General features: G+C 47.1%; 1 protein-coding gene across 1 annotated transcript; it reads right to left on the bottom strand.

Moving 5' to 3' along the window:
- Window positions 1–495: 495 nt before the first annotated feature.
- On the bottom strand, window positions 496–11,925 carry LOC100544563 (endothelin receptor type B-like). Its single transcript, XM_003208386.4, has 8 exons — window positions 11,790–11,925; window positions 8,663–9,185; window positions 7,101–7,213; window positions 6,382–6,586; window positions 5,571–5,720; window positions 4,810–4,943; window positions 4,419–4,527; window positions 496–3,730 (listed from the first exon to the last, which is right to left on the bottom strand). Exons 2-8 carry the CDS (start codon window positions 9,110–9,112, stop codon window positions 3,581–3,583), a joined length of 1,311 nt encoding a protein of 436 aa, XP_003208434.1. The 5' UTR covers window positions 9,113–9,185; window positions 11,790–11,925; the 3' UTR covers window positions 496–3,580.
- Window positions 11,926–12,179: the final 254 nt, after the last annotated feature.

Here is a 12,179-nt window from a genome sequence, read left to right as displayed (position 1 = left end):
GTCGTTTCTTTGCATTCTGTCATTGATTACCAGGGAGGAGAGACTTGAGCGTCATTCCTCATTTCTCAGAGGAAGATGCAGAGAGCAGTGAGGTTGCCTCTTGGCCTCCTGACTGGACTGCCCAAGTGTCTTCAGACTCTCTGTGCAGGACATGCCTTCGAGCTCTTCTGCCGGCTTCTTTGCCCTCTGGTTGCATTCAAGTAATATAATCAGCCTTCATTTTTTTTAACAGATCGCCCTCAAATGAGCAGGGAATCATTTCATGGTGAGACAATTGAAAAAAAAAAAAAAAAAACAACGAAACTTGCCTCATTTCAACCCCCTGAAGAATGCAGACAGCCACAGGCCCAGACCACTCCTTGTGAGCTTATCTAGAGAGTACAGTGCTGAAACCCTGGCCTTGTTGGCCTTGTTCGGATCTGCTGGCAGCTAGCCAAGGGAAAGCCTTTCATTGAGTGTAATGTGGCATGAAGTAACAGGAGTTCTTTCTGCTCTGTGCTGGGTGCAGGAGTGTGAACCTTCCCAGTTTGCTCTGCCCAGGGGGAGCACCTCTGTCTCTTCAGTGGAGGTCTGCAGTTACCAAAAGAACCTGCTGGCACTCAATTAAGTATTTAGCAGACTTTGCAGACCCCCTGCTGCTTAATAAGAAACACCCAGAGACTTTCCTTTCAAACACCAACATGTTTTATTAACATACAGAGGAATAAGAGGATGTAAAATGTCAGGTTTTCTCAATAAAATTGTTCTTTCAAATACAAATTGACAGACTTGGTTTCTGGCAGACTGGCAGTGGGTTTGTGTTCACAGGCATTAGGTCCTGAAGCCATCTGAACCCTGCATTTCATAATAAGGCTCTTCTGCCTCAGTTTGCTGCAATGGATTCATCTCGCCCATGCCAATGGGTTCCTGCATCTTTACAGGTGGCTGTGGCAGCTTTGATTTTGTCTGATCCTGTCTGGCTTGGCTGAAGGGAAAAGGGGTGAATAAATAAGAACCTGACTGAGACACCTGGGCTCAGTCCTGTGACTGCTAAGCCCCAGCAGCATGGAGAGTAACTTTAAAAAGATGTTGAAAGGCGGGAGCCGTTTTTGCATTTGCAGTTCCATGAGCAGCTAAACTGCATGGGCACTTGTTGTCTGATGTTCCTTGCTTTATCTTTGAGCTGAAATGTGTTTGACATGGTCTTGGTTGTAGCCTAATAGAGACGTTTGAGAAGTGCCAAGTGAATGCCACCACAGTGTAAGAGTTTTAAAAGGATACTGTTTGCAGCTGATAGCTCTCTTCTCTCCCTCCCCTCTCACACTTAGTCAAATTTTATGCTGTTGGTTTTAATAGGAGACACTTGGGAGGAAAACACAAAGGGGAAGAAAGGAAAGGAGACTGCAGTCAGTGTTAAGCAGCTGTGCAGCAAGTGATACCAACATTGAGAGCTGGGATGAATTCATGGCAGTCTGTTTGTTGTAATATTAATCATGTGCAGATCTGAGACTAGTTTTGAACCATTTAAGGTGAAAATGTTGATCTGAGAGTAACTGCTAATGCAAAAATGATTAAATTTGCTGTGGAGCACAGAGGGATGTTAGCTATCTGGGGTCCGGGAGGTTAGGCAAAGTAAAAAGATTCCCCTGTGTGGATGTAATTGCTGCCTGTATTGTGAGTGTGAACAGGTCCTGGCTGTCCTTAGGAGAGAATCACAGATCTTGAACATTTGGGGCACTGCTCCTTATGCTATTACCAAAGGTCACTGCTGGGGAATCATTCAGATACTTCAGTCTTCACTGCACTGAATGGGAACTGTGTGGTTAAATCTGCTAGTCTCCGTGCAGGTAAGAGAACAATCATTGCTGGTGGCAGGTAGCACTCAGTTGTTCCTATTGCTGGTTTGGATAGAGCTAGAGGAAGCCGGGCTGACACAACTGGGGCTGTCCTGAATGGAAGAGGACCTATTAATGCTTGTTTCAACGTGATAAAGGTTGACTCCTTACAGAAATATGTAGAATTCAGATTACTATTTTTCTAATGAGCACAATTATTTAAAAAAAATCCTACTAAAATGGAACATTTCATTGCTATCAATTTTCTCCAATGACTTTGTCTTCCAACAAAATGCAGCCAGCTCAGAGGCAAAGCACAGCATTGATGCTGTGAAATGGATGCAGGCAAATCTACTCTAGTGGGTAGGTAAGGTTATGGAAAACTTACTGGTCTAGATATCCCTCAGTCCTTCTGTTTAGATTTGAAACCTACTTTCAAAAATATGATTTGTTTGTAAAATATTTGTTTTTAGCTTAGCTTTCACTGAAATACAATGTCACATGGAATGAGTTTAGCTTTATTTACAAGTCTTTTCTCCCTTTTTCTTTTTTCTTTTTTTTTTTTTTTTTTCTCCATGACAAGGTGAAAAGGGGAAAGAGGAAAGGAAAAAGGGATATAAGAGAAAAGAAAAATACAACAGGAAAATTATTAAAAAAATCTGGTAAATAAAACATTCTCTTAATTCAAGATTTTCTTGAGTTTTGGCAGGGGGTGCAAGCATGATTTTTAGAAAGTCATGCTGGAGAAGGCATTTGGGGTCTAATCACTTTAAATTGTAAATTTGTGAGGGCTCTTTGCCATATTCTGGTTAGTTTCAGCAGCAACTTCAGCTGAGATGAAGTCTACCCCATTGTATTTTCCCCTTAGCTTGACCCTGAGGATCATAATCTGCATCCTCCTTACAAAAAGCCTGAACCTTGGTGTCACAGATCTGTGCCTAAGAAGTGCTGGGGTTCCATAAACTGGGGAGGGGGAATTTGGAGCAGGTGGTTTGGCTGAATGCTGCCACTGGCTTCTGCTGAGGACGCCTGGACTCCTAAGCTGTGCTGTCTCATGCATTCAGTCACCTTCTTGTTCCATACATAGGCAGGGTGAATGCCATCCCTGAGTGGAGAGCCTGGAACAAATTTCCTTGGAACAGGTAAAGAGGAGAGGACTTTCAGGGCTTCCCAGGTCAGGTTGATTGCATTGTGATGCTGGGTTGCTGCCCATCCCTTGATACCATAGCTGAGGGAGATTTCAGGTCACTGATTGTCTAGAAGACCTACACGATATCTGGGTCTTAACATGGTACTTTGCCCAGGGACAAACTGTTCCAGCAGAGGGAGATCATAAGGGACAATGCTTTGTTTTTTTCAGCTGGAAATTGTTGCTTGGGTTACTTGCCCTTTCCTCCCTGTCCCACATCCATCTTCAAATGACCACATCTCAACTTTACTTTTCTCACCAATCTCCTCACCCTGTGTTTCTACCCAAGACAAATGACCATAAGTCACTTGGCTATCCTTCAAGGAACAGAAAAGTCCTACAGAGGGCTGAGTCCCATTCTTCTTCCTCCTGCAGAGGTGACTTGGACTGGAGGATGGACAAGCAAAGCCCTGAGGCTGTGTTCAGAGCTAGTCCCGGGGTCAGTGAAATGCTACAGCTCTTACCCAGGTGGGTTATAATATGAAGGCAAAAACAATTTGAGCCCAGCCAGGAAATAACTGTGCAAGGGAATCTGAGGTGTCCTATCATCTTGTCACAGTGTTTTCTCCTCTCTGCTTTAGGAAGAGCTGTACTTGTTGCTCAAGCGGGAGCTGCTCCGGTCCAGTCCAAGCTCCTGCCCGTTGGCTTTCCACTTCCCCACAGAGCCCTTCTCATCTGTTGGTGTGATGCTCAGAGCAGGTCTCTGGCACCAGCAGCACAGGCAGGACTGCAAGGAGACAAAGAGTGTCAAAGCACAAACGTTATGCACATGGGATATGAGGGAAACATTTTTGGCAGATCAACCTGCGCAATGCCAGGTTGTGCACTGAGCCAAGCTCTCCTACAGATTTGATGGGAATAGGTTTGTCAAGATAGGGCTGAAGTGGCTTGGAAACGAAGGTAGCAAAGCCTCAGGTATTTTTTGTATTTTATAGGTTTGTCAAGATAGGGCTGAAGTGGCTTGGAAATGAGGTAGCAAAGCCTCAGATATTTTCTTGTCCTTGAAGAACAGAAAATAGGTGGGTTCAATTCCTTGCCATAGCAACTGGGAGGTGATTTTCATGTCATCCCCATTCTTTTTCAGCTCTTCCCTCCTTCTCAGATTTCTCTCTGAGCAAATTGGGCTCAAAGCCTATAGCAGCCCCACTTCCTGATTTAAAGGCACGTGGAGTTGCTTCTGATTCAGAACGACAGGGGACTTCTCTGGAGCTTGTCACAGGCCTTGCACTGGGAAAAGTCTCCCTGTAGCAAGGCAGGAAGCTCTATTGTGCTTGAAGCTGGGAAGAGAGGGTGAAAATTTGGGAAGAGGGTTACAATGAGCAGATATGGGCATCCTGTGGGCCATTGGCAGGTCCCACGTGTACCTGATGTCTGCCTTTCCCCTCATCTGAAGGCAATGGAGGTACAATCCCTACCTGGAAGCAGTTCTTGAATTTTCGGCTGACAAAGTAGAGAGCCACAGGATTGATGCAGGAGTTGAGAGAGGCCATGTTGATCCCAAAGTAATCCATGACGAGGAGGAAACTATGGCAAGAGGGGAGAGAAGCGGCTGGTAGCTTGCTGAGTGGACAGCTGAAGGAGATTCCAAACTTCCAAATGTTTCTCTGCCCGGGAGACATCTTTAACTCATAAATAGTACTCTCCGTGTGACCCCCACTTCCTTTCTCTGTGCCTGCCTACAGAGCAATGCCTTCTAGAAGAGGGGTAGGAAGGTGTTTGAAAGGCAGCTCCCTCAGCCTTCTGTGAGCCCAGTGAACCTCTGCAGTTGCTCACTGGGGCTTATGGCCCTCCTGCTGTTGCTCTTACCTGAGCAGCTCACATCTGTTGGGGTCTGTCTGATCATAGATGGTCTTTTTGAGGATGCGGCTGAGGTGGAGCGGCAGCCAGCAGAGCGCAAAGATCACCACGAGGCAGAAGACGGTCTTGGCCACCTCCCGACGCTGCAAGGAGAGGGTGGGCAGGGAAGAAGGTATACTCTGGTTGAATGTCTGTGGCAAAGCACACTCTCCTCATGCTGATCAATGGCCCTTCATGTCCTTTCTATAAGCTAAGGAGGGCTGGATACCCTTTTGAGTCCAAAGCACAGCCTACCAGTCCCAGTTCCTACATCATGAGGATGACTTGTGAGATCCAGGCTGCAGAAAGCAGTAAGGTAGCAGTAATGCAATGTAGACCAGGATAGAGTTTCTTTCTCCCCATCCTACTATCACTTCTAGTCACTTTGTTGAGGTGACCTCATCTATCTGTTCTTCCTGCTGTGTTATTGGAGTAACCAGCAGATCACTGAAGTATGGGAGAGAGCAAAGATATAAATGACCATAGGAATTGAAAAGCAAACTGGTCTGGGGTCACAATGCTGGTGGTTTGGATTGTCTCTGAGGTGGAAGATTGTAGAGGTGGGTTATAATATGAAGGCAAAAATAATCCATGCATCTGCATCCACCTGTCAAGAAGCCACTGACTGCTGTGAAACTATGTAGAGTGTAGGAACTCACGTGTGTTGTCCCATTCTACATCATTACCTTTTATTTTGGGAAATGAGGTTTCTGCCCTCCTGGTTTTCTTACCCGTTTCATGTGGTCATTCAGAGCGATTCTCATGCCATTTCTCTTGCTCAACATTTCACATGACATAAGGCTGTAGAAGATGCCAGTGCATACCAAGGGGAGGCAGAAGTAGAAGCCGAAAAGCCACCAGTCCTTCACGTCACGATAGAACTGTATGCAAAACACAGAGGAACTGGAAACGGGGAAGAAGGAAGGTAGCTGATGCATTGGTCTCTGACACCAGCGGTGTCACTGATCAGACCACTCTGACACTTCTGATGTATGAAAGTTAACAGCCCCTGGGCTAAGTGTACATGGGATCATCATCCCCACAGGGCTTAACCCAAAGAGGGGAAGTCTGGTTTACACCTGGCTGCTGATCTAATACTTTTGTACAAGAAATGGTTGCAAGGTGCTTATTTAGGCAGACTTGGGGTGAAAGGACAAGTTGTGATGCTTTACAAAGGCCTTCATCTCCTTGCTCACCCTTAGCTGGCCTTGTGCAGTCTGGTTGTGGAGGTGCTCCTGGCCTGTTTTGACAGTCTAGCAGCTTCTTGAAGCTTCACCAAGATTGCTCATGACATTCTGAGGTGGGCAATGAGGATGCAACATAGCTAAAAGACCTTCTGCCTGTTTCCAGGCCTCACATCAAAGCAACGCTACCCCATGTTGGTACTTCCTGCACAGACTGTGCTTTGTCTAATCTCTCCCCACGTTCTCCCTGTTGACTGAAGTCATATATAGTGCATCTAACCCTCTAATCAAGGAGAAAGGAAGCCCTGTTTGCCTGTGTCTTCGTCTTCCTGCAGCTGGGATGGGTCAGAATACATACCATCATGAAGCTGGATTTCTGTTTGGAAGCAAGCATGCACACCCACAGGTCTTGGTCCCAGTAGTTGATCTCTACCATGTCAAAGGCTATGGCTTCAGGGACTGCAAGCACAATGGCCACTGCCCAGATCAGCGTCACCTCCACTGCCTTCCACATGGGGATTCCTATGCCCTGGATCCGACTCCAGGAGGCCACTGCTCGATACCTGCACAGTGTATAGGGGTAGAACAAGAGTGGAGAGGAGTGAGAAAACCCACTATCAGAAAGAAGTTAGGAAGGTGAGTATTAGAACTGTCTCCAGAGTCCCTTTCCTTCCCTCCTTCCTTCACCATTGCTTTGTCTTCTCCTTTAGTGGAATGGGAAGGATCAGCAACAGGGCCTCGAGGGATAAATGTGAAGGGAGCTGACCTTGGCCAGTATGTCTACCTCCTGGTGGCAGAGGTGCCATCCTTCCCCACCAGCCTAGCAGTTATTCCTGCATTTTATGCTCCTCATATCAACCTTTTCCAGCAGGACTTACACTTCTTCATCACAGAGAATAGTTGGTTCCTGTTGGATTTCAACTCTACCTAAATTACCTAAAAGCTCCCTCTCCACTTCTCTGAATTTGGCCCGGAACCAAGTCACTCTACAGTCTTCTAATTGCAGGCAACAGAAGAATATACTGTGGTTAAATATGGGCCAGGCTGGGCAGGGCACCTGTGGAAGTTGTTTCTCACCTGTCGATGCTGAGGGCACAAAGGCTGAGGACCGTGATGCCCACTGAAGCCTTCTGGATGAAGGGGACGAGCTTGCACACCTGCACACCGAAGGGCCAGTCCTTTGCCAAGAGCTGGGGAAGAATCTCAGGGTTAACAGACTGCTTCGGGAAGGTATGCCTGGCTTCCCATAATAGCAGGTGGTTACCCACAAGGTGCAAGAAGCCCACAAAGAGCAGCTGAAAGCACTCTGAGGTTACCTCCACTGGGATGGCATGGTGTGTACTCTCCGGTGCTTTGGGTTGTGTTGGGAACCACTTGTTTCCCCAGGGGCTCATTGTGAGATGAGTTTACACACACGTGGAGAGATGGTTTGGACACCAAGAATCCTGAAAGTTGCAAAGGGCTTTGGGATACTTTCAGAGGGAAATGGATATAATTCTCTGAAATAGCCAAAAATACAGCAAGGACAGCTTCTTTGAGATAGCTTTCACAGCCATGTAGACTTATGTGATTCCTATACTCAGCCCTCCTATCACGTTTAGATTCCTTAGTGCAAATTCTCCTCAAAACTCTTCTCACCTCCTCTGGAATTAGATCTGGTGTTCCCTTTAAAGCCAGTACCTACTTGTGGCCCTATGCTCAACAGAGGCGAGCAGAGGGTATCATTGGGGCAATATGAGACAGGAGAAAGGGAGCTCTGAGAGATGGCTGAGTGTGTCTTGAGGACAAAAGCTTGTGTTAGCATGGGCTATGCTGTGGATGAGGCCTTTGGTATAAGCCTTGAACTCTGTATAGCCCTCACTGCCATCAGTACTTACCTGACCAGGACATAGAACTGGGTATTCAGCCTGTGACAGGCTCATCTGCCAGCTTCCCTCAGTAAGTTTCTACAGTCTCCATCTGGTCCCACATGCCCTTTTTTATGATATGTAGGACATACAGACTTGTGAAATAAGACAGAACCAGGCAAACATACCAAAGAGAAGGGCTGTAAGACCTATGTACCCACAGCCCAGTTGTATGAGTGCATCTGAGCTCCACGTCCTTCACTCCCTGCAGCCCTTCTGGACCCTTCCTATAAGCCTCTTACTCCAGACCACCAAAACCTGTCCAATATGGTGGACAAGGAGTAACTGCATGTCTCACACAGTACAACTCCTTTGATTGGAGTCTCAGGACTCCATCCAATATCGGCCAAACCTTCTCTACCCTGTTTATAATACAGCCCTATTCAGTGTTCCTGGATGAGTCTTCATATTTAGCTAGATGTTTGTGAATGCCCAGAGACTACAACTCACTCTTTTCCTTTCAATTTTAAATAAGATTTAAAAGATCTGGATATGTGTGTGTGTATAGAACACATCAGTGGCTGGGAACACCTCTGCTTTCCCAGGAACCTACTGTGAGCTTTGTGCCTATTTATTTTTCCCTTCCCCTTTGGAAAGCATGATCACCCTCCCCCAATCCTTGCCTAAAATGGAGTCTGTGTTAGAGAGCAGAATATAGAAGATAGCAGGGCACAAAGGCAGGTGGTAGCAGATACCATTCCTGCTCCAGTACTTCTGTTACACAGAGCCTACCTTATAGACATTGATGGGCAGAGCAATGAGGATGTAGAGGAGGTCTCCAAGTGCCAAGCTAGCAATGAGAACATTCGGCCCATTCCTCATGCACTTGTTCTTGTATATGATCCTCAGGAGTGTGGAGTTCCCAATGATCCCTACTATGAAGATGGTGCAGGACACGATGGTGTTGATATACTTGAAGACATGCCTGATATCTGCAGGCTTCACACAGACAGGCAGTAGGGGTGGCTCCGACCCGCTGCTCTTGGGGAGACTTTCTGAGTAGTTGAGTGCCTTGGCGTCCTGGAACAGGCTGGGCTGCAGCAGGCTGTAAGCCTGCTCCTGGCTGAGTGCCTTGAAGGGAATGGAACTCGCCTGGAAAGCCTCTGGGGTCTGGCCGTGTGCCCCAGAGAAGAGGCAAGTCAGGAGGATGGCCAGAGTAGTGGGAGCTGAGATTCTCGCCATTGAGGACCAAAGGGCAAAGCTGGCTGCAGAATTCAGTGCTCTGGGGATGTATTTGCTTGGGTCTTGGTCTGATCTGAAGATGGAAAAAGGGACAAGGGAGAGAGATGGGTTAGCAGAGGAGGGGGCCTGATAGTGCTTAAGAAGATGGCAGAGAGGTATTTTGTCTGTGGTCAGTGGAGGAAAAGTAGTTTTGGGGCACCTGCTCCACTGATACCTGCACAGCAGAGTGATTCTGCAAACCCTGCATTATCCACAGGAACAAAGCAGCTTTTCTCCTGTTTTGTGCCATGGTAAAAGTGGAGCAGCATGAACATCAGCAGATCCCATATGCCATCTTTCATTGCAAAGAGACAAAACTCAGCACAGTATCCTGAGAACTGTGCTGGGAAAATACCATGAGGGTTTTTTCCAGAAATGCTCTATTGATACCTGACATCTTATTCCAATTTATGTGCAAGCAGAGCAGCTCCTCCTTCCCCATCCTTAATCGCTGTTAATTGAACCACTTCCTTTCCAAATCCACCATGCTGTTCCACTCAATACCTGGAGACATAAATCTCCCTATGTTGTTTGCAGTGCTGACTGCTGAGCACAGTAAAAGGTCTCTCAAGCTGACCAAGCCTGCAGCACTGCTAATAAATATCACCGGATTGGGTTCTGTTTTGCACATCTCTGCCAGTATTCTCAGGCAGGGCTGGTTGAGCAGCAAACCCCATGCAGCTTATGGGACAGCTGAGGATGCTGCAGAACTGTACTGCTATGAATTTGGGGGAGGGGCTTCAGCACTGTGTGCACAGCGGGACCATGCTGTTCCTCTCTGGGAAGCCAACCCCAAGAGCCACCAGGTACAGCCACAGCTCCTCCAGGTACAGCTGCCTTGTGTGTCAGCTCCGCAGGAGCACCTGTGCCTTCCTGTTTATTTGGGAGTCTCCAAGCATGATTGGTAAGAAGCTGCATGCTTTCCCAACAAACCAACCTAACCTGGCCTACCCTTTTCTCAGTTTCATCTTGCTGCTTCTTCCAGGAAATCTCTCTGACCCTTCAGCCAGGTTCTTAGTGAATTAAGCTGCAAACAGACAACCTTAGTAGGAAACCTGACATTTATTCTCAGTTACATGTCAAACAGAGGCAATAAAATAACCACAGACTTCAATCACAGTTCAGACCTCGTGAACTCAAGAGATGAGTTTTCAGTTCTGTTAAAACAACTACTTTTTAAAGATGTTTTCTTTCTAGTTTGACCCTTACATTGTGATGGCACCTTAGATACAGTTTTAGCACAGGAGAGTTAAAGATCCCATTCCTTTCTTTCCAGCTCACTGTCGGCATGCTTCTATCTGCTGAAATATTCATGCCTGGTGCATAGCAATTCTGTGTGCTCACCGTGCCTTTTATCTCTGCAGGCTCAAGCAGCTTTGCAAACTTATCTTGCAGATAAGCCACATCAATATGAGCCAGAATGGCCACCATGTCTGGCTGTGGAAAAAAAAAAAAAAAAAAAAAAAAAGCCTCTCCATATGATGGTTGGGAGTTGACCCATATCTGTTCTGAGAGCACCCAGCTTACATGGGCATCCCAGCACTGCAGGTGTATCCTGCTACTCCCGAACACAAAGTAATATGCACATGAGGGAACCCCTCATCTCACACAATCTCGTCTGCATGGGCAGAGCTAATTCCCCCAGGAAGGCATGGTGGATGTCAGCTTATCACCTAGTGACCACTGTAAAATGCTGTGAGAAAAACCTTGGTGGTACCTCTGAAGGTTCTGGTACCTCTGAAGGTTCTGGCACCTCTGCTGGTCCAGCACATCCCTTACGAACCGATTGCCCAACCTCACTTTTTGTCACAAAAGAAGATTCTTCAACATCTCCTTCCTTTGGCTATTTACCTAAGCATCTGCTTAGGCACTAAAGCATCCCTGGGCAGCAGTAGGCTGCTCCTCTCTGCTCTCCCTGGTGCAGGATTCAGAGCCTGGTGTTGTTGTGCCCCCAGGGCTTTGGCAGAGGAGCTCATGTGAGTAAGAATCACAGGACACATTTCACTGGATCCTGCCCATTCCTTCCACACTACTGAAAAGAAGGGCTTCTCCCCCATCTTGCCTTATTATACAACAATTTAATAAAAGGGAGCATTGTTTTCTCCTGCTCAACAGCCCACTGACTTCTTGCCCTCCTAGTTCCCTCATCTCAGAGTGCTTGCAAGTATAACTTGTTCTCCCTTGCTGGGGGAATCAAGGCACAGAAGGCTAAGAGGCTTGTTAAGTGCCCAGCGAGTGGAAGCCAAAGCCAGCACCACTTTACTCCAAATCCTCTGAGCCTTGCTCACATCCCCGATCACCTGGGGAAGTGCCTGATGGACCCATCCCATCTGCCCAGCGAAGAGTGCAAATAAATGTCTTTTGCAGCAAAAATGCCTTGAATGGGGGGAGAGGGAAGAAAGGCAGATATGAGCACACATCCCCAATTGTTTCCCTCTCCTGAACCTAACCCGGGTTAGGTGGACCTTCCCCTAAAAGGTGTGCAGCACCTGTTAGATCTTATTGGGGATATGATCCTCCAGCATCTCCATCAGATCATGAGATTGAAAAGCATGTAAAAACTCACCCAGGTGCAGGAAATCATTTTGTTTGCAAATCAGAACATGGAACAGCAAAGCTTTTCATCAGAGTTGGTTACCTTCCTTGAGACCACAAACTCTGGATGCTCTTGGGATCAGTTTCTCTCCTTCTCACGGCCCCTTGTCTGTCCTACAGATCCCAGGAGGATGGCAGCGTTGTAGATTCTGGAGTTTACTTTTGTGTTCCTTCCCGCTCGTGACTTGCTGAGGTCTCTCTGAACAGAGCACTTAGTTATATAGAAAATTACTGGGCTGCCCCCAAACGCAGCTGCTGTGACCAATAAGTGCAAGGCAGGACAGGGATGGAGGAGGAGGGCTAGACAGGCAGGGATGAAAATCATAAACAAATCCCTCTCGGAGCGGGGGGAGAGAGCTGGGGGCAGCTGCTAACACCAGCACGAGGCTGTGCTTTGGCAAATAGGCCCCAGCCAGCTTTGGGGAAAGTTTTG

Source organism: Meleagris gallopavo, chromosome 9 (genome assembly GCF_905368555.1).
Source record: "Meleagris gallopavo chromosome 9, MGAL_WU_HG_1.1, whole genome shotgun sequence".
NCBI lineage: Eukaryota > Metazoa > Chordata > Aves > Galliformes > Phasianidae > Meleagris > Meleagris gallopavo.
Note: the sequence above shows the minus strand (reverse complement) of the source record. Positions and strands in the feature narration are given on the sequence as shown.